General features: G+C 41.7%; 2 protein-coding genes across 2 annotated transcripts; both read right to left on the reverse strand.

The window, feature by feature from the left end:
- Window positions 1-93: 93 nt before the first annotated feature.
- Window positions 94-7,500, reverse strand: ube2ka (ubiquitin-conjugating enzyme E2Ka (UBC1 homolog, yeast)). The gene is made up of 7 exons (XM_022216853.2): window positions 7,128-7,500; window positions 6,397-6,490; window positions 6,100-6,158; window positions 5,904-5,986; window positions 5,435-5,534; window positions 1,686-1,814; window positions 94-1,595 (listed from the first exon to the last, which is right to left on the reverse strand). The coding sequence occupies exons 1-7, from the start codon at window positions 7,188-7,190 to the stop codon at window positions 1,521-1,523; spliced, it is 603 nt and encodes a 200-aa protein (XP_022072545.1). The 5' UTR covers window positions 7,191-7,500; the 3' UTR covers window positions 94-1,520.
- Window positions 7,501-10,113: 2,613 nt separating this feature from the next.
- Window positions 10,114-17,788, reverse strand: klb (klotho beta). The gene is made up of 6 exons (XM_022216860.2): window positions 15,602-17,788; window positions 13,647-14,160; window positions 13,263-13,531; window positions 12,903-13,159; window positions 11,829-12,760; window positions 10,114-11,394 (listed from the first exon to the last, which is right to left on the reverse strand). Exons 1-6 carry the CDS (start codon window positions 16,403-16,405, stop codon window positions 10,961-10,963), a joined length of 3,210 nt encoding a protein of 1,069 aa, XP_022072552.1. The 5' UTR covers window positions 16,406-17,788; the 3' UTR covers window positions 10,114-10,960.
- Between the last annotated feature and the right edge of the window lie 121 nt (window positions 17,789-17,909).

Below are 17,909 nucleotides of genomic sequence, written 5' to 3' on the forward strand. Positions count from 1 at the left end.
CCATGGGGAGTTTTATTTGATGTCGCTAAGCTAAACATGTACCACACAAGAAAGTGTGTTTTTGAGAGGCAGCAAAGAAAAAGAGAGCATGAATTAATTTACACAGACTTTAATATCTTTATTTACAGATGAATCATTGACATATTTATCTGTTGGCGTAGTTAAGATGATGCAAGATTTTCAAACTCGTTTGGAACCATTTCCATCCAGACTTGTCACAGGTTGTGTTGCTGCTCAACATCTTTTTTTTTGTTATTTTCTCTCAGTTTAAAAACAAGAATCCAAATGTATTCCTGTAGGCGGCCAAAACCAAATAAAATTTTTTTTAAAAATGTGTGCACGGGGGAAGTGGAGGAGGAGGAGGAGGAGGGACAGGTGAAGTGAGCCATGTCAAGAAAAAGTGTTGGGAAAAGGATGTGGGTATTTCCTGCAGGAGCTTTGGGCCCGTCAGCTGTCGAGTGCAGAAGAGGGAGAAACGTGGCATGTAGAGGAGTATGGCTACTGTGTGAACACCTCTGTGACACTTTGAGCTGCTTTCAAGAACACGGAAAAAGCCGACCTGCATGGTTTATTAAATAATTACAGCATGTGCATTTACTGTACTGACTTTCAACCCCTTTTTAAGTCATGCTATTAATGTCCTAAAAAAAACCTCCAAAAGTTCAACAAAAACAGTAGCATCCATAGCATGTAATGTCTGTTGTACAAAAACACAAAAAAAAATCTCCACCACAAAACAAAATGCAATACTTTGCTTTGTGAGCTAGATATGCTAAGTGAATTACTGTCATGCAGCATCACAGCTGTCAAAAATAAAAATAAAGCATGAGTGTCTCAAATCTTAATTTTCGCTTCATCATAGAGCACGCTATACCACCAAAAAGACTATAAAGTTTTTAAAATTTGGGGATTAGTGAACTCGCAAAGGCAGTGATTTTGGATGCAGTTCATGAAATTATTCGCATGTTTAGAACTCGGCTTAGTCCTTGTTTTGAAAAGAGGCCCAAAAGTGTGTAAAATCAGGACCAGGTCCAAAAGAGCCCCCTTGGATGGCTTGACTTTCTCCAACAAAGGTTATCACAAATGAAAGTAAATGCACTGCATAGGCAAGGATAAGCTGCTGACAGCCGCTTCTTGGACCGAGCCAGAAAAGCTGGGAGATTGGCAGATGGGGGCGGGGTCTTAAGTCTGGCATTTGCTTCAAAGACAGGGAGATATGGTTGGATTTCTGATTGTAGCACTGAGTGGAATGTTGAATGAACTAAAAGAAACCAGTGATAAGAGCTCACAGAGCATTGATTGGAGTGTGGTACAGCAGAGGTGATGAGTACAGAGGAGAGGTGCCACACAGAGGGGATAAAGGAGGGGTTGAGAGGAGGGGCAGCGTGGAGGCGAGAAGTCCACTGTGAAACAGAGGGTGTGATGGGGGAGAGACGCCTTCAGACAGCGGGAATTTGGAGGGGAGAGGTGTGAGGAGGGAAGAGACGGGGATTACGGGAAGATGAAGAGGGTGTCAAAATTCAGTTGCTGAGCAGTAGCTCTGTCGCTGTCTCCACGTCCCAGGATTTCGACGACAATGCCACTATTACTGCATTCTGGGGACAGAAACAGAACCAGTCACAACTCCAGTTTCACTCTGCAGTGCAATGCACAGTAGGGGAGAGAAAAAGTTCAGATATGCTTACTTTTTCAAAGCCCATGGCACAGAGTTTGTCTATTTTGCGTGTGTACTCCGGACTGGAGACAGGAGCGCCTGCATAGACGTGAGACCAGAGTCTCGCTGTCTGTTTAAACATCTCTGGATTCTGCTTGTACTGTATAATAAATAAATTAATGTGAAAAACACCTTTGCATTTGTGTGGAAAAGGTTCAGCACAGTACTGTCACAACTCTAACACTTCATATTGAGTTACAGAGGTGTGTTTTTGCTTTCTCTGGACTACTGTCAAGAGAAAATGGCAGATTTCAAATATAAGAAAACATGAAAAGGCATATTGTGACACAGTTTTCATTACATAATTAAAAATATTCATGGCAACAATTGTTATTACATCCCTTTGAGGTAGTGCACTTATGACTCATCTATACTACTGTGCATATCTTGCAACACAACAGATGACTAATGACATAATTCTGCAACAGGAACTAGCAGACCTGCAGTCTGCCCAGAGCTGCCAAGCTCTCTGCTTCCATGCTGTGTGGGCATTCTTGAGTTTTAATGGAGAGTAGATCTCATGTCATCACAAACTATTAGTAGTGAAATATATGTAAATATAAGGAACTAGTACACTTATCAGATTAGTACAGATGCACTCAATGTACCTTATGCAGTAAAACAGCGATTAGTACAAAATGTTAAGGCAGTATTTTCAGCTATGTGAGAATTTAAGGTGCCACATCTTCAAAATAACCTGAACAGAGCTCAGATTTCTATTAAATACATGGTCTGCAACCAACTGTTTAACAGTAAATCATGTCAAATGAAAACCACAAACCTCACTGACACCAGATACAAGATTTAACTACTTCACTGGCAGTTTGTGCGCTTCATTGTGATGTGGGTTGGTCACAAATAGACGACTGTTACTCACTTTACAGGGGATTAGTGATTGTCTGTAGGTGTAATAATGTGCTCGGTAGAGTAGGATAATCTTTTCACCAACAAAAGCTGGCAAAGGGCAAACAGCTCCCTGCCTACACGTAGCATTTAAATCAGTTTCACATTACTGGTGCAGCACTGAAGGCTATTTAACCTGTAACAATGATTAGTGTTGAGCACAGGAAAAAAAAACAAAACATACAATTGTGAACTTGACAGATTTTTTAAAAAAAAAAACGAAAAAATGATGCTGCCTATGTCAATTAACACAGGGGGTTCATTTAAGACCATCGTTTCCTCAAAGTCAAGTGATGAATAATGCATCATGTTAATGTGCTAAACAGGATGAACCAACTTCTCCAGTGATCTTTAATTAACACGAGACATTCTGAGAGTGCAAGAGGAGTCTTCCATATTTAAAAGGATATATATATATATATATATATATATTCTCATCGAAGGTATCAAAACTATGAATGAACACATATGGAATTATGCTTTGAAGTAGCCACCCTTTTCTTCGATTACTGTTTTACACACTCTTGGGACTCTCTCCATGAGCTTCATGATGCACCAACAACGGTTTTCCAACAGTCTTGAAGGAGTTCCCAGAGATGCTGATCACTTGTTGGCCCTTTTACCTTCACTCTGTGGTCCATCTCATCCCAAATCATCTGGATTGGGTTTAGGTCAGAACAAGGACTGTGGAGGCCAGGTCATGTGACCTAAGCAGCACTCCATCACTCTCCTCCTTGCTCAAACAGTCCTAACACAGCCTGGAGGTGTGTTTGGGGTCATTTTTCTGTTGAAAAATAAATGATGGTCCAACTAAATGCAAACTGGATGGGACGGCGTGTCGCTGCAGGATGCTGTGGTAGACATGCTGGTTCAGTCCGTCTTCAATTTTGAATAAAGTCACAACAGTGTCCCCAGCACAGCACCCCCACACCAGCAGACCACCTCCTCTATGCGTCACGGTGGGAACCATGCATGTAGAGACCATCCGTTCACCTTTTCTGGTCTCAAAAAGACACAGTGGGTGGAACCAAAGATCTCCAATCTGGACTCATCAGACCAAAGCACAGATTTCCACTGGTCTAATGTCCATTCCTTGTGTTTCTTGGTGCAAACAAATTTCTTCTGCGTGTTGCTTTTCCTTAGTAGTGGTTTCTTAGCAGTTATTTGACCATAAAGGCCTGATCGGTCAGTCTCCTCTGAATAGTTGATGGAGAAATGTGTCTGCTACTAGAACTCTGTGAGGCATTTATCTGGGCTCTAATCTGAGGTGCTGTTAACTTGTGATTTCTGCGGCTGGTGACTCAGATGAACTCAGCAGCAGAGGTGACTCTTGGTCTTCCTTTCCTGGGGCGATCCTCATGTGAGCCAGTTTCGTCAGAGGGCTTGATGGTTTTTGTGAGCGCACTTGGGGATACATTCAAAGTTTTTCAATTTTCCGGACTGACTGACCTTCAGTTCTTAAAGTAATGATGGACTGTCGTTTCTCTTTACTGAGCTGATTTGCTCTTTCCATAATATGGATTCTAACAGTTGTCAGATAGGGTTGTCAACTGTGTACCAACCCAAGTTCTGCACAACACAATTGATGGTCCCAACCTCATTAAGAAGTCAAGTAATTCCACAAATTAACCTTGACAAGGCACACCTAGGAAGTGAAAACCATTTCAGGTGACTGCCTCATGAAGCTCAGAGAGAGAATGCCAAGGGTTTGCAAAGCAAAGGGTGGCTGCTTTGAGGAATCTAAAGTATAAAACATATTTAGAGTGATTTCACAATTGTTTGTTTGCCACATAATTCTATATCATGCTTCATAATTTGATGTCTTCAGTATTTATCTACAATGCAGAAAGTAGTAAAAGTAGAAAAATGAAGAAAAAACATTGAATGAGAAGGTGTGTCCAAAATTTTGATTGGTTATGTGTGTTCATATATATAGAATTAAAATATAATTAAAATTAAAAGAAACATTTCACATATACACTAGAGTTCAAAGAAAGTGCATCACCCCTAAAAACTGTAATTGTGGTCTGAATAACTTATGTATATGACAAGATTTCTTACGGATTGCATCAGACAAGATTGACACAACCAAGCAATGGCGTAATCTTGCATCAGCGGGATACAAGGACACTGCAAGAATCGCAGTCATTCTTTGCGTGTGTCAGGATGGAGTCTGGTGAGCATTTCATTTACATTTTCACTTAAATTATATAAGGCCATCTGACACTTAAATTTTAGGAAATGCGAGGTTTGTATTTATGATGCTTACACTGAACACAGCACACCATCAAAAAAAAAATACAAAATATGAAATGCCTCAGTGATACACTTTCTTTGAACACTAATGTGTATAGTGCACAACTGTGTGGCTACAATAAAAGATGATTTTCATTATCAGTAAATCTGACAATTATTTTCTGAATTCATAATTCTGAAAAAAATGTCACTGCATTATCCTCAATGTCTTACTTTGTCCAACTACCAGCAAGGAAGAACATATGACCAAGAAAAGAAGATTGTTCAAAAATACATACTAGTTAGTTTTCCATTCATCAATGATTACAGCTCTACAGTTGCCATTCCTTCCAAGTTCTCTTTACTATCTGGAAAAACTAAGCAGTTTCCTCAGATGCCACAGAAAACACATGAAACTGAAATCACACTATTTCTGACAAAAACTTCCAATGATGCTACAATATTTGGGGTATGATGTGGTAACAGAAGGCAGTTCATAAAAATGTGATAACAACTATTAGTAATGGTCTGGGAGGTTCAATTAGGTAAAAGAATTTAGAGTTTAAAAGTGAAAACACCTACCTGATTGGCTACCACTGCATCCTGCGGATCATCTGGTTCAGCAGCTGCCAGTAAGGCTTGTAATGACAAGAGGACCGTCCTCAGTGTCATAGCTGCTGCCCTGAAACAAAACACATGCTACTGTTTAATGCATCCACCACTGACAGCAAACTTTCTTCATGGCATCTACAGATGTGTTTTCTAAACACATTGAAAGATCCTTGATCCATGTGTGGCAGAACACATTAATTGGGCTTGATAAAAACAGCAACAAATGTGTCCACATTATCAAGTTCAGTGATTCAGTTAACATTGTTAGACTTCTTTTTATATTATATCAATGCTATCAAATTAACTTTTGACAAGTCATTATGAGCAACTTAACTTGGTTATGTCTTTGGTAGGACAAGGAAATACTGTCTTACACAACTAGAAAAGTATTTCATAATCAAGTCAAGAATGCGAAGAATGCTGGTGCCCATGTACTCACCACTGGTCTTTGAGAATGTCCAGACATATTGCACCTGTGACTGAGCTGATGTTGGGATGCCAGATCTTTGTGATAAACCGCACCTAAGATATTAATAGAAAAACAGAATGAAGAAAATCACTTGTGGATTAGCACAGTAACAGAGTATTTTGCTTAGGGATAGTCATCAGTATCAATACCAGTAATATATCCCTACCTTAGGTGGATTGAATGGATACGTCTCTGGAATTTTAATTTCTAGTTGATATCTACCCCCTGGAAGAAATAAAATGGTTACGACAACAATTTAAGGATGAGAACAGGGATATTTTAAGTGTATAATGTCAGGCTGAATGTTAAGAAGACAACTGTTTTAGCTGACATTACTGAGGATTAAATATGCGAGTTGGTGAGGCCTCAAAATCACGTTGGTGTCAGTGACGTCAAATACCAAACAAAGTTGTGCAACCATGCATTCAGGTTAGCGGGCGGTGTGTCTACAAGAGCCCCTCACCTTCATATGGCGTGTCAGGTGGCCCTGCTATCTCCCCTTTAAGTTCTGTGAAGTTCTCATCCACCAGATCCACCTTTATCTGGTTTTTGCTCGTCTGAAAAGGTGAAAAGGCAAAGAAGCATTAAAACTTCTGCACACAGACAGACTACAAAGCGTTAAGCTAGCATGCTGTCAAACACAAACCTGCCTATGCAGCATAAGTTGACACCCCCCGCAGCACTAGCTAAAGTTGACCTCAACTTGTTGCTCACATCGTACAGATTTACATAACAGGTTATCTAACGTAAGTACAGTTGAGTCCATACAAGATGAAGAGGATACATGTGAAGAGTAAACTTTAAGCACCACTATAACACCAAACTATCTCTGCTAGGGCTACCCCTGCTAGCTTAGCGACCACAGAAGGCATGGTAAGCTAGCCAGTAATGTTAGCAATATGAACTTGAGGCTCATTTAATTCCAGTAAGGCTTTAAAATTGTGATATACTGCATTCAAGCAACAGTAACTTTCTTGGCTTTAACTCCCCCAGAGTGGCATTTTAATATCTATCGCTGGTGGCTAATCGTGAGGCTGGAGGCACAGCCGTGTCTGGTAGAGTTAGCTTCAGCTACTAGCTCGGCGATTAGCAAGCTGACAGCTGAGCCAGCGACGCGTCACTCTCATTCAGCCTCGTAGTCACAGAAAGAACAAATAAAAGCCGCCATTTCAACATTCAAATGTGACAACCAACCTCTTCGCTTTTGAGCACCTCCTTGAATTCCCGTTTTATCCTCTGAACTGCGATGTTGGCCATGGTTCCCCCGTGTTCCCGTCCGGTTGGGGCCTCGTCGCCGTCCGACCTGACTAACGTTAGCTAACGCTGCTAGCTCGTTCTGCCTACAGTCGCTCTGCACTTTTTGGACACAACCTCAAAAAAAATAACAGCTGCACCGTCGTTCGTCGTAAGTGCCGTCAGTCCCCTGGATCAGTGTGGAGTTATAGTTGGTTAAAAATAAGCTCGACTCGTGTCTCTCATCTCAAATCTATGGCAACACAATGGTTGATGGTACTGAAAACATTTTAATACCAAACTGCATGCAGTCTGGAGGAGAGGGGGTCATGTGACCTGTATTGCCATCCTGAACGCCTTCTCTGATTGGCTAATCTGCTCACGCTGAATAATTAATTATTATTATTATCGTTATTATTATTATGATCATTAAAACTGTGAGACCAGTGTATTAGAAAGCAAAAACAGTGTGCCATTTTAGGATCGTGTTTTATTGCACAGTTACAGTAATCTCAGAGAAACCCTAAACATAAAAAAGGATTTTAACACTGTGGCAGATTACTTTTAACCAATATCATGTTAGTGCCTATTTTTTATTCAACAATGATTTTCTGGTAAACATTTTGTACTTTAAAAAAAACTCCCTCTCTAGTCTTTTAATACACCCCCCAAAAAACTTATATCTGTCTTTTAATGCTACATATTTAGATGTTTTATTCCATGAAAATAATCCCTTTCTGCCATTGTTTCCTCTAGAATGTGTGAATCTATAAAGTTCCTGCCTCCATCTCTGCAACTGAAGCACACCAGCTCATCTCTGACTCTGCTCATCTGCTCTAAACTGCACTATGTTGTTTTATTGTGCAATGGCAACTTGTAATATTTGAGTGATTCAGCCATACATGTTTAAACTAGAAATGGATTCTGAAGAAAAATGATGATACAGAAAGCCCCACCTAGCAAGCTGACAGATTAGTTCAACAGGCCTTATTTCTCTGTAGCACATAAAATACATCATTTATACATGCTGACATGGTAAATATATATACATACAGTGGGTACAGAAAGTATTCAGATCCCTTGAAATTTTTCACTCTCTGTGTCATTGCAGCCATTTGCCAAAATCAAAAAAGTTCATTTTATTTCTCATTAATGTACACTCAGCACCCCATCTTGACAGAAAAAAACAGAAATGTAGAAATTTCTGCAAATTTATTTTAAAAAAACTGAAATATCACATGGCCATAAGTATTCAGACCCTGTGCTCAGTATTGAGTAGAAGGACCCTTTTCAGCTAGTACAGCCATGAGTCTTCTTGGGAATGACGCAACAAGTTTTTCACACCTGGATTTGGGGATCCTCTGCTATTCTTCCTTGCAGAACGTTGGTGGACAGCCATTTTGAGGTCTCTCCAGAGATGCTCAATTGGGTTTAGGTCAGGGCTCTGGCTGGGCCAGTCAAGAACGGTCACAGAGTTGTTCTGAAGCCACTCCTTTGTTATTTTAGCTGTGGGCTTAGGGTCATTGTCCTGTTGAAAGGTGAACCTTCGGCCCAGTCTGAGGTCTTGAGCACTCTGGAAGAGGTTTTCCTCCAGGATATCTCTGTACTTGGCCGCATTCATCCTTCCTTCAATTGCAACCAGTCGTCCTGTCCCTGCGGCTGAAAAACACCCCCACAACATGATGCTCCCACCACCATGTTTCACTGTAGGGATTGTATTGTGCAGGTGATGAGCAGTGCCTGGTTTTCTCCACACATACCGCTTAGAATTAACACCAAAAAGTTCAATCTTGGTCTCATCAGACCAGAGAATCTTATTTCTCATAGTCTGGGAGTCCTTCCTGTGTTTTTTGGCAAACTCTATGCGGGCTTTCATGTGTCTTGCACTAAGAAGAGGCTTCCGTCGGGGCACTCTGCCATAAAGCCCCGACTGGTGGAGGGCTGCAGTGATAGTTGACTTTGGGGAACTTTCTTCTATCTCCCGACTGCATCTCTGGAGCTCAGCCACAGTGATCTTTGGGTTCTTCTTTACCTCTCTCACCAAGGCTCTTCTCCCACCATTGCTCAGTTTGGCTGGACGGCCAGGTCTAGGAAGAGTTGTGGTCGTCCCAAACTTCTTCCATTTGAGGATTATGGAGGCCACTGTGCTCTTAGGAACCTTGAGTGCTGCAGAAATTCTTTTGTAACCTTGGCCAGATCTGTGCCTTGCCACAATTCTGTCTCTGAGCTCTTTGGGCAGTTCCTTCCACCTCATGATTCTCATTTGCTCTGACATGCACTGTGAGCTGTAAGGTCTTATATAGACAGGTGTGTGCCTTTCCTAATCAAGTCCAATCAGTTTAATTAAACACAGCTGGACTCCAATAAAGAAGCAGAACCATCTCGAGGAGGATCAGGATCAGCATGTGAGTTAAATATGAATGTCGCTGCAAAGGGTCTGAATACTTATGACCATGTGATATTTCAGTTTTTCTTTTTTAATAAATTTGCAAAAATTTCTACATTTCTGTTTTTTTCTGTCAAGATGGGGTGCTGAGTGTACATTAATGAGAAATAAAATGAACTTTTTTGATTTTGGCAAATGGCTGCAATGACACAGAGAGTGAAAAATGTCAAGGGGTCTGAATACTTTCTGTACCCGCTGCATATATATATATATATATATATATATATATATATATATATATACTAAAATAAAATTTAAAAAAATCAGTGGAGGAGATCTTAAAAGTGTGTATCATGTGCATTCTCATAAACACTAGTTGTCTTCCAGTTCTTTGCAGTTTACACAAGTAAACATTCAACAGCTGTTTTAGTTTGATGATTCCAGCAAAATCTGTGAGTCTCTCATATAGATCTTAGATTAAAGTCACAGTTATACGCTTTTAAAGACACCTTGACATCTTAAAAGAAACTGCATTATTCTTGACAGAGCAGAGAATCCTCAGAAAAGAACTTTATTAGAACTACTCATTCAAAGATATGGTAATACAGCAGACATTAAGATGTGTTTTCAGTTTAGCTGCATTTAAACTATACTGGAAAGAACCTCAACCAGTAATCATGGTAACTTTCGATATGTTATCCCTCTAATAAGCATCCACGGGCAAGTTATTTAATGTACTTCTTTGTCTTTTTTCCATTTCTATCAAAAGAGTAATTCATTTTTTCAGCATCTTTCCTCCTTAGACTTTGGTTTCCTCTTAGCTGCAAATGATGACACTAGGGGGCATCATTGTCTCATAGAGAATCACAGTCTGTAGCAAACAGTAAATACAGTGTTGGACGACAGTGAAGACTATTTGAAGCTTCTTTTTAATAACTTTAAATCTGAAATAAGCTTATAATGCATCATATAAAATTAAATTACAGTTAGCAATCTGTACAACGACTTATGAGCATCACGGACTGATTTTATTACAATGCTACAGTCATGGCATTGGCATGTGTTCTCTAAGGTTTGCACCGATGAAACAGCCTGTCTACATATTTATTGTAAACCCTTAGCTCACATAATCAGTAATCAGGTTTTTATAGAACAGCAACACGTCAGCTTGCTAGTGCCTTTCAGTATTCATAGTCATGTAACCGCAGACACACAAAAAAAAAGCCCGACTATGACTCTGTATCTAAAAGAACCGAGTAAAATGGATGTAGACATTTTTTCTGATTGCTGGTAAACCCATCACATGTCTGTCACAACTGAAAAAACAGGCACTTGTGGAGCAGACACCAGTATAGATTGTGAATAAGCCACATACTTTGTCTACCACATATTACTGAGTCAATCTGCCCTACAGTTTGCCCTGAAGGGCAGGTGGACACAAACACACTGGTGCTCCTTCCCTTCTTCTCCTCTGGTCCAACCTCCTCTTCCCTCTCCCTCTGCTTCCTGTTTGGTTTCTCTTGGTGATCATGACAAAGACGACGAGTGCTACCAGGATAACAGCTGTTATCAGGAGGCAGCCTCCAAAAACCAGCATTGCTTTGTTCTTGAACATCCACAAACACACAGAGCAACGTTCGTGCAGCTCAGTCGGCCTGCAGGTCTGCGTTGTGTCATTGTTGGGGAAACCGCTGTGAGTAATGATTTCTCTGTACACAGCAAGGGAGGCTTTGGCTTTGGTTTGGTGTTGAGCGGAGGTGAAGAGGCCAAACTGGGGGGCGTGTCGATCTTGTAGCTTCCACACATAGAAGCCCTGCAAGTTGACTCCATCTAGGTGCAAAGCTGAAAGCAAACGAAATTAAGCAGTAAAGTGAGATTGTGTATCAACTCTCCAATCTCTCTGACTTGTCCAACAATGCGAATACTTCATAATACCAAAAAAATTACAAACTTTGCTTGCTTGATGGTAAACTCATTATAGAAAACATAATGCTTGCATGTGCAAAAACAGAAGAGCCATAAAAGGGCAAAGTATGAACACAGGACTGATCAAACTGTCGCTCCTGTTTTTCTCTCCTTTCCTTTCTGTTTTTATGACCCTCACAGTTTCTCATTAAGTGTGAGGTTTTATAGTAGGAAGCAATAAGGTCATTAAACCTGTATTACTTGTGGGGCTGGACCGGTATCTCAACATCCTGAATGCTGCAGTCTGGCCATTTTGTTCCTACACAAACATGATAAGGCAACACGTTCTGGATTTGAAATGCACGCCTCACCTTTGAGAGCCTCCTGCAGGTAGCTCCTGAGATAGTATTGCCTGAGTGTATCCTCAACAGGAGCCTGGTCATCAACCCCGCTTCCTGTGACAATGATAGGCAGAGCTTTTCCATATCTCTGCGTCATCCAGCTCAGCATCTTTCTAAGGCCCCAGGGTACAACAGCCTGCCCCAGACTGGAGGAGGGCCAGGTGGGATCAGAAAGGGTCAAACAGTCATGATCAGGGGGCTGTTTCTGCTGAAAACTGGACTGTGTGTGGGGATGTGGAGACACCAGACGGGTGGTAAAATGGTTCAGCGCAATAAAGCTTAATGCCCCCCTCAGCTCCTCCTTCTCAGGCTCAGTAAAACTAGGTAGAGGGGATCCGGGGAGGCCCATTACTCTTGCTCTCTCCTCCAGGTATGCCTTCATTTCATGTGGGTAGTCGCCCTTCCACTGCTTCTCCTCATGTCTAGTCTCCAGCAACGGGTCTAAGAAACGACCAAGTTCAAACAGGAGGAATCTTTCTGCTGCAGCCATATGTGATTCCAGAAATGGGTTGGCAGGTTTGGCCCAGTCCGCATGTAGAGCAAGTGATACCAGACCTCGCTGTTGTCTGTAGTAGTCCCTCTCATATAGCCTATACGCTTTTGCATGAGCCAGAAGAAGGTTATGAGCTGCTTGATGCTTCTCTTCTCCAGCAGAATAAACATCTATCAGTCTGTTTGGCTCATTAATGGTGATCCAGTATTGAACCCAGGTACCCAGCTCCTTGTAGCATAGAGCTGCGTACTTCTGAAAAGCTTCCACTGTGCTGTAGTTGAGCCAATCCCCAGAGGCATGCAGTGGCGCCGGCAAGCCCAGATTTGGAACTTTGTGTGTCGGGTAATACAAAATAACAACAGCTTCCAGGTCCAGCTTCTTGAGCTCGGTCAGGACACATCGGTAGTACCTTTCAGAAGTATAGTGTGTAGATAAAGAGACTGAGTCAGATAGAGGTAGTGGATATCAGCTTTATGTTGTTCCCAATCTGAGCTGAATTTGTGAGCACTAAAATGATGAACATTAATGTTTGTGTGTTGGTGTATTTCTACCTCAGAGCTTCAGTGTTCACATTAGAAAGATCTCCCTGGGGTAAAATCAGAGACCAGTTTAGTGCAAAGCGGTAGTGAGATGCCCCAGTGGATGCAAACAGGCGAAGATGACCATGAATAGCCAAATAGTCAGTGCACTGGGCTGGTCTGGTGTGGAGCTTCACTCCTGGGACTGGATGCAATGATCCGTCTCCTGTCAGGTTCCAGCTGTACACATGTGGGTCTGTAAACTGTGGGGAGAAAGGGTAGAAGTGGACCTACAAAAACAAAACAAGACAATAGTAGAAATTACTGTTATATTTTTTCCCTTGTATGTAGCATTATTGCAGTTGTTGTGTCATTCAGTCTCTCTTATCTCACCTGTAAAGTCGAGTCAGCGATACCCCAATGAAATTCACAAGGAAAATGGCCTGTAAACTCTCTGGAGGTTTCCTCACTTGGGAAACCATTGTCAGCAACAACCTGCCTGTAGTACTGAGCAGAGGTCTTGGGGGTCCTGGTTCTATCTTGTTGGCTAAAGTCGACATAGAAAAGGCCTCGCCTAATAGTGTAATCATAATTCCACTCAAATCCATCAACCAATGACCAGGCAGAGTAGCCAAACACCTGCACGCCATCAAACTTGATAGCTGTTAAAGAAAACACAGCAATAACAGAGTGAGAGGAGCTTACATATTTGTTTTATAATAATTTTATTGCTTTATTTGACTCCTATTTGTAAGGTCTTCACAATGCTCTGCTCACCTCGCAAGACTTGGTTGATAAAACTCTTCATCAGATAGATGGCCACCGTGTCTTCCCTTCCCACTCTGGCTTCAGAGAACCAGCCTCCCTCAGCCACCAGCACACTCGGGTCCCCATACTCCAGCTTTATCCAGCCCAGGAGGCGTCGCAGGTCTGGGGTCACAGTCTGCCCATAGTGGACCAGGTTCCGGCCCAGACGAAGATTATTAGGTCCAAAGGACAGAGCAAAAAAGTCAGCAGTTTTCTGCACCCAGAGCTTCTCCTCAGGAGTGAATGTGGGCAGAAGAGCCCCGTGTTTATCTTTTAAAGAGACTGGGTAGTCCCCATTTCCAAAGATGGGATTAGCAAACCAACCAAGGACAGCCTCTATTGACTGCTGACAAAGCCCAACATTGACAGCTGTGGTTTGGCCTCTTTGAGGTTCTACCCAGTGGGAACCCAGGACAATGGATACTTTACCCATCTGAGTTGAGCGAAAGTGGTTGTTGTAGGTGTGCCATGCTTTGGCGTGTGCCTGGAAAAACCAGCAGCAGACACATTAAAATGTATAACAAGTATAACAAGCGTATTTCACTGAAAACATGTTGATATGTCTCTATAGGAGGGGAAAAAGATGGAAATATACAATTAATGATGGCTGAATTCCCTTTATCTGATTCTATTGTGGTCTGGTCTTGGTTAGTTTTGTTTTTCTGAATCCCATTTCCTTGCGTGTCACTTGTGATGTTATTTCATCCCATTGTCTATTTTGATTGCCCTCAATAGTTCCACCTGTGTCACCTGCATCTTGTTTCTCCAATTAGTTCTAGGTATAGATTGTCTTGTCTTTCCCTCTGTCTTTGCCGGTGCATTCGTTTTGTCTCCTGGAATACCTGTCTGTTTACCATTTGTTTGCATACCTCATGTTCACCTGCTTCTGGGATATGTGAATTGGTACAGGGCTGTCATGATTAAATTACATATGTGGCAAAATACTTGCACTTTTATTGCTATGACAAATCAGAAACAGGTCTATCATGCTGTTCAAACACATCAAAATATTAAACTACCCACAAAGCAAACATCTCTGCCAAAATTACACACATTTTTTGAATGTGTAATATTAATAGAAAATAGAAAATTTAAAATTGTTAATACTTGTCTTGATCCTACATCAGAGGACACAAAGAGTGGGGAATCAAAGAACTGTTTTATCTAAGTTTTTTTCCTAAGTATTGCAAAAGCAGCAGTGGAAATAGAGTAATCAGCTCTAACTCTGCTAAGATAGCACTTAGCCTTTCACAAAACGTAATTCAAATTTGTGATAGGTTCTTACAGTATCATGCAATGAACAGACACATCAGAGAGAAAGTTTCAAATGGGACTAAAAATAAAACTCCTCAACAGTAGTAACAGAGTAATACAAAGTAACTTATTATGCAGCCGTGCATTGCTTTTTGCTCAGTGTTTGTTGTACGCAAACCATCTGTGCCTGACTGCACAAACAGTGATTATTAATGAACCATATCTCCATGACTTCCTGACGCACACTGTTTCTCTCCAGCACAAAAGTGCTGATGTGGTGGACTTTGACCGCAATGCCTCTGTAAGTGTCCTGTTTGCTGATCACAAATCTATCAATATCAATGCGATTCACTAGTCGTAAAGGGAACTAAATTTAAAATGAGCAGGGATGTTCTGCACTCGGTTGCTCTAGCTGTACAGTTGAGCTTCATTAAATGTGACTTCCTGTCTGCGTTTTCTTCACTGTTTTGTGACCTAAAAATCCCTTCAAAGACGTAAACATTCAGTGACATCATAAACTGATAAAGCTGTAGGAGTTCAAAGTTTACAGACAGTCCATGTATATGATAGAAGAAATTCTGCATGTTGCTACAACAGAGGTAATTCACACACTGAGTTCACATTAATGCACAAATTCTACAGAACTGTTGAGGTGACCCTGTATCACTTACCCTGATCAGGTTGTGGGCCACAATGAGAGAACCAGCTGGACCCCCTTTCTCTCCAGGAGCATGTACACCTGTCCCATAGCCTTGCACAGCCATCAGAAATGGATTGTGCATTGTGAGCCAGTACCTAACACGACTCCCAAATGTATGGAAACAAAAGGCAGCATAGTCCTCAAAAAGTCCCACAAGCGTGTCATTTTTCCAACCTCCATATCGCTCCTGCAGCACCTGAGGCAAGTCCCAGTGATGGAGAGTAACGATGGGCTGGATTTTCTTTTCCAGAAGCTTCTCTATGAGGCGGCTGTAGTGCTCCACAGCAGCTGAATTGGGCTGACCTCTGGCATTCCCATCAGGAAAGAGCCTGGGCCAGGAGAGAGAGAAAGAGTATGATCTTACACTAAGATATTCCAGTGCCTTCACATCTTCTTCCCAGCGATTGTAGCTGTCACTCGCCACATTGGCAGTCATTCTATCCAACTTCTCAGTGACGGAGTGGGTGAAAGAGTCCCAGATGGAGGGGCCTTTCCCATCCTGGTTCCAGGCTCCTTCAGTCTGGTAAGCAGAAGTCCCAGAGCCCCACAGGAATCCTGAAGGGAAGGTGCCATGAAGGAAAGACTGGTCTTTGATGATGGGGTCCAGCTTTGGCTGCAGCCAGATATTCCTGCCCTCCCCAAGAGAACTGGCTGCCTTGTTCCAATGACACAACAACAGTAGGAGGGAGAGTAAGAGGCTCTGACATGTGGGTAGAAAAGGACGGTTCAGCATAGCGGAGGAGTCTTGTTTCAGAAATCCACTTTGAGGGGACATCAGTCAGCTGTTTTTAATATCATAAATCCTCTTGAGATTGACAAGAGATCCATAATGTTGGTGAGCAAGGGGGAGAAATGGTCAAATCCAGCAGATGGAAGCATTGGAGGCTCCGAGGTGCTGCAGTGTCCATCTGACAACTGGATTCGTCTTCCCTATCTCTCCCTCAGTGTACTTGTGCTCCCACTCAGCCCCTCCCTATCACATAATGTTCACACATACAAAGGTTGACTGATATCCACACACACTTGTATTACTATACTTTTGAGACGTTTCCGGTGAATTATTTTCACCTGTGCTTCCGAAAACACCCCGTCACCCTTTGGTTATATCACTAAATTACCAAAAAAAAACAGAGAATCACAACTCAACACAGCTTAGAAAGATACCACAGAGGAAACCTTGTGAGGACGCACGTACAGGCACAGAGCTCACAAGCACAAGCTGTAAAGAACCTTCTCGTGTCAATAATTAGCTTGTACTCTGATCTTCGCTTCAGAACTAAGTAGTACTTCACATTGTGGGCTATCTGTTTCCAGTGAACATGCATGGAGTGTTTGATTGCACTGAGTTAACAGACTTCAGTTTTCAAGTCTAAATTTAAACACACATCCAGCACATTTATTGCATAAGAGGCAATGACAGTAAAAAGTAGTACAGCAGGATACTGAATCAACAGGCTGCTTTTTTGATGTCTTGTGGCCGAGAAGCTGCTGATCACGTCTGGAGTGTTGGTTCATGATTTGATCAAACCACACCAGGTGAGAACAGTGACACCTGCTCGTGTTTCCTTATTCAATTTAGCTCCACTCGCTATATAAGCACCAGTCACTGACCAGAGGCAAAAACAGCACGGCTAGACTAAAAAACATTGCTGGGAAGTGTGTGGCGTGTGTGTGTATGTGTGTGTGTGTGCCACTGTCCATCTGTCTGTGGACACGCTTGTCTTTGACTAAGCTTCCCTATCACAATAAAAGGCCCATTAAAAAAAACCCTTTCTCATCCTCCTTCATTAAAGCAGATGTCCAGAGTAAACAACAAACCCGCCTAGGATACGCTGTGCCTCGAGGCATTAGTGGTAAAAGTCAATTGAGTTGGAAAATGTTCGTCTACCACCCAGATTGACCTCAGCATGGTCGCTATGATACTACAGAAAAGACACCTCTGAAGCACTGACTTGTAGTTCTTTTTTTTTTTTTTTTGATCAAACATACTACGCACATTTCAGTAGAATCATGTTTTGTGATTAGTGCGGTCATGAAAAGGCCACTTTCACATGTCTCTTGGTGTGAAACAAACCAAACCGAAGGTGGACATCAATCACAGTGCACCAATGAAGCACTGTCTTCCTGAGGATTAAATGTTTCTAATGAGACCAACTTTAATAAATATCTAAATGAACCAACACTGATTAGGAGTATCAGATTTCTATGCTTTCACTGTTCTCACATTCTGAGATGTTATCATTGTGAAGCATGGCAAATAGTTTCCTATAGAAAAAGCA

This window comes from Acanthochromis polyacanthus, chromosome 10, assembly GCF_021347895.1.
Source record: "Acanthochromis polyacanthus isolate Apoly-LR-REF ecotype Palm Island chromosome 10, KAUST_Apoly_ChrSc, whole genome shotgun sequence".
In the NCBI taxonomy this organism is placed as follows: domain Eukaryota; kingdom Metazoa; phylum Chordata; class Actinopteri; family Pomacentridae; genus Acanthochromis; species Acanthochromis polyacanthus.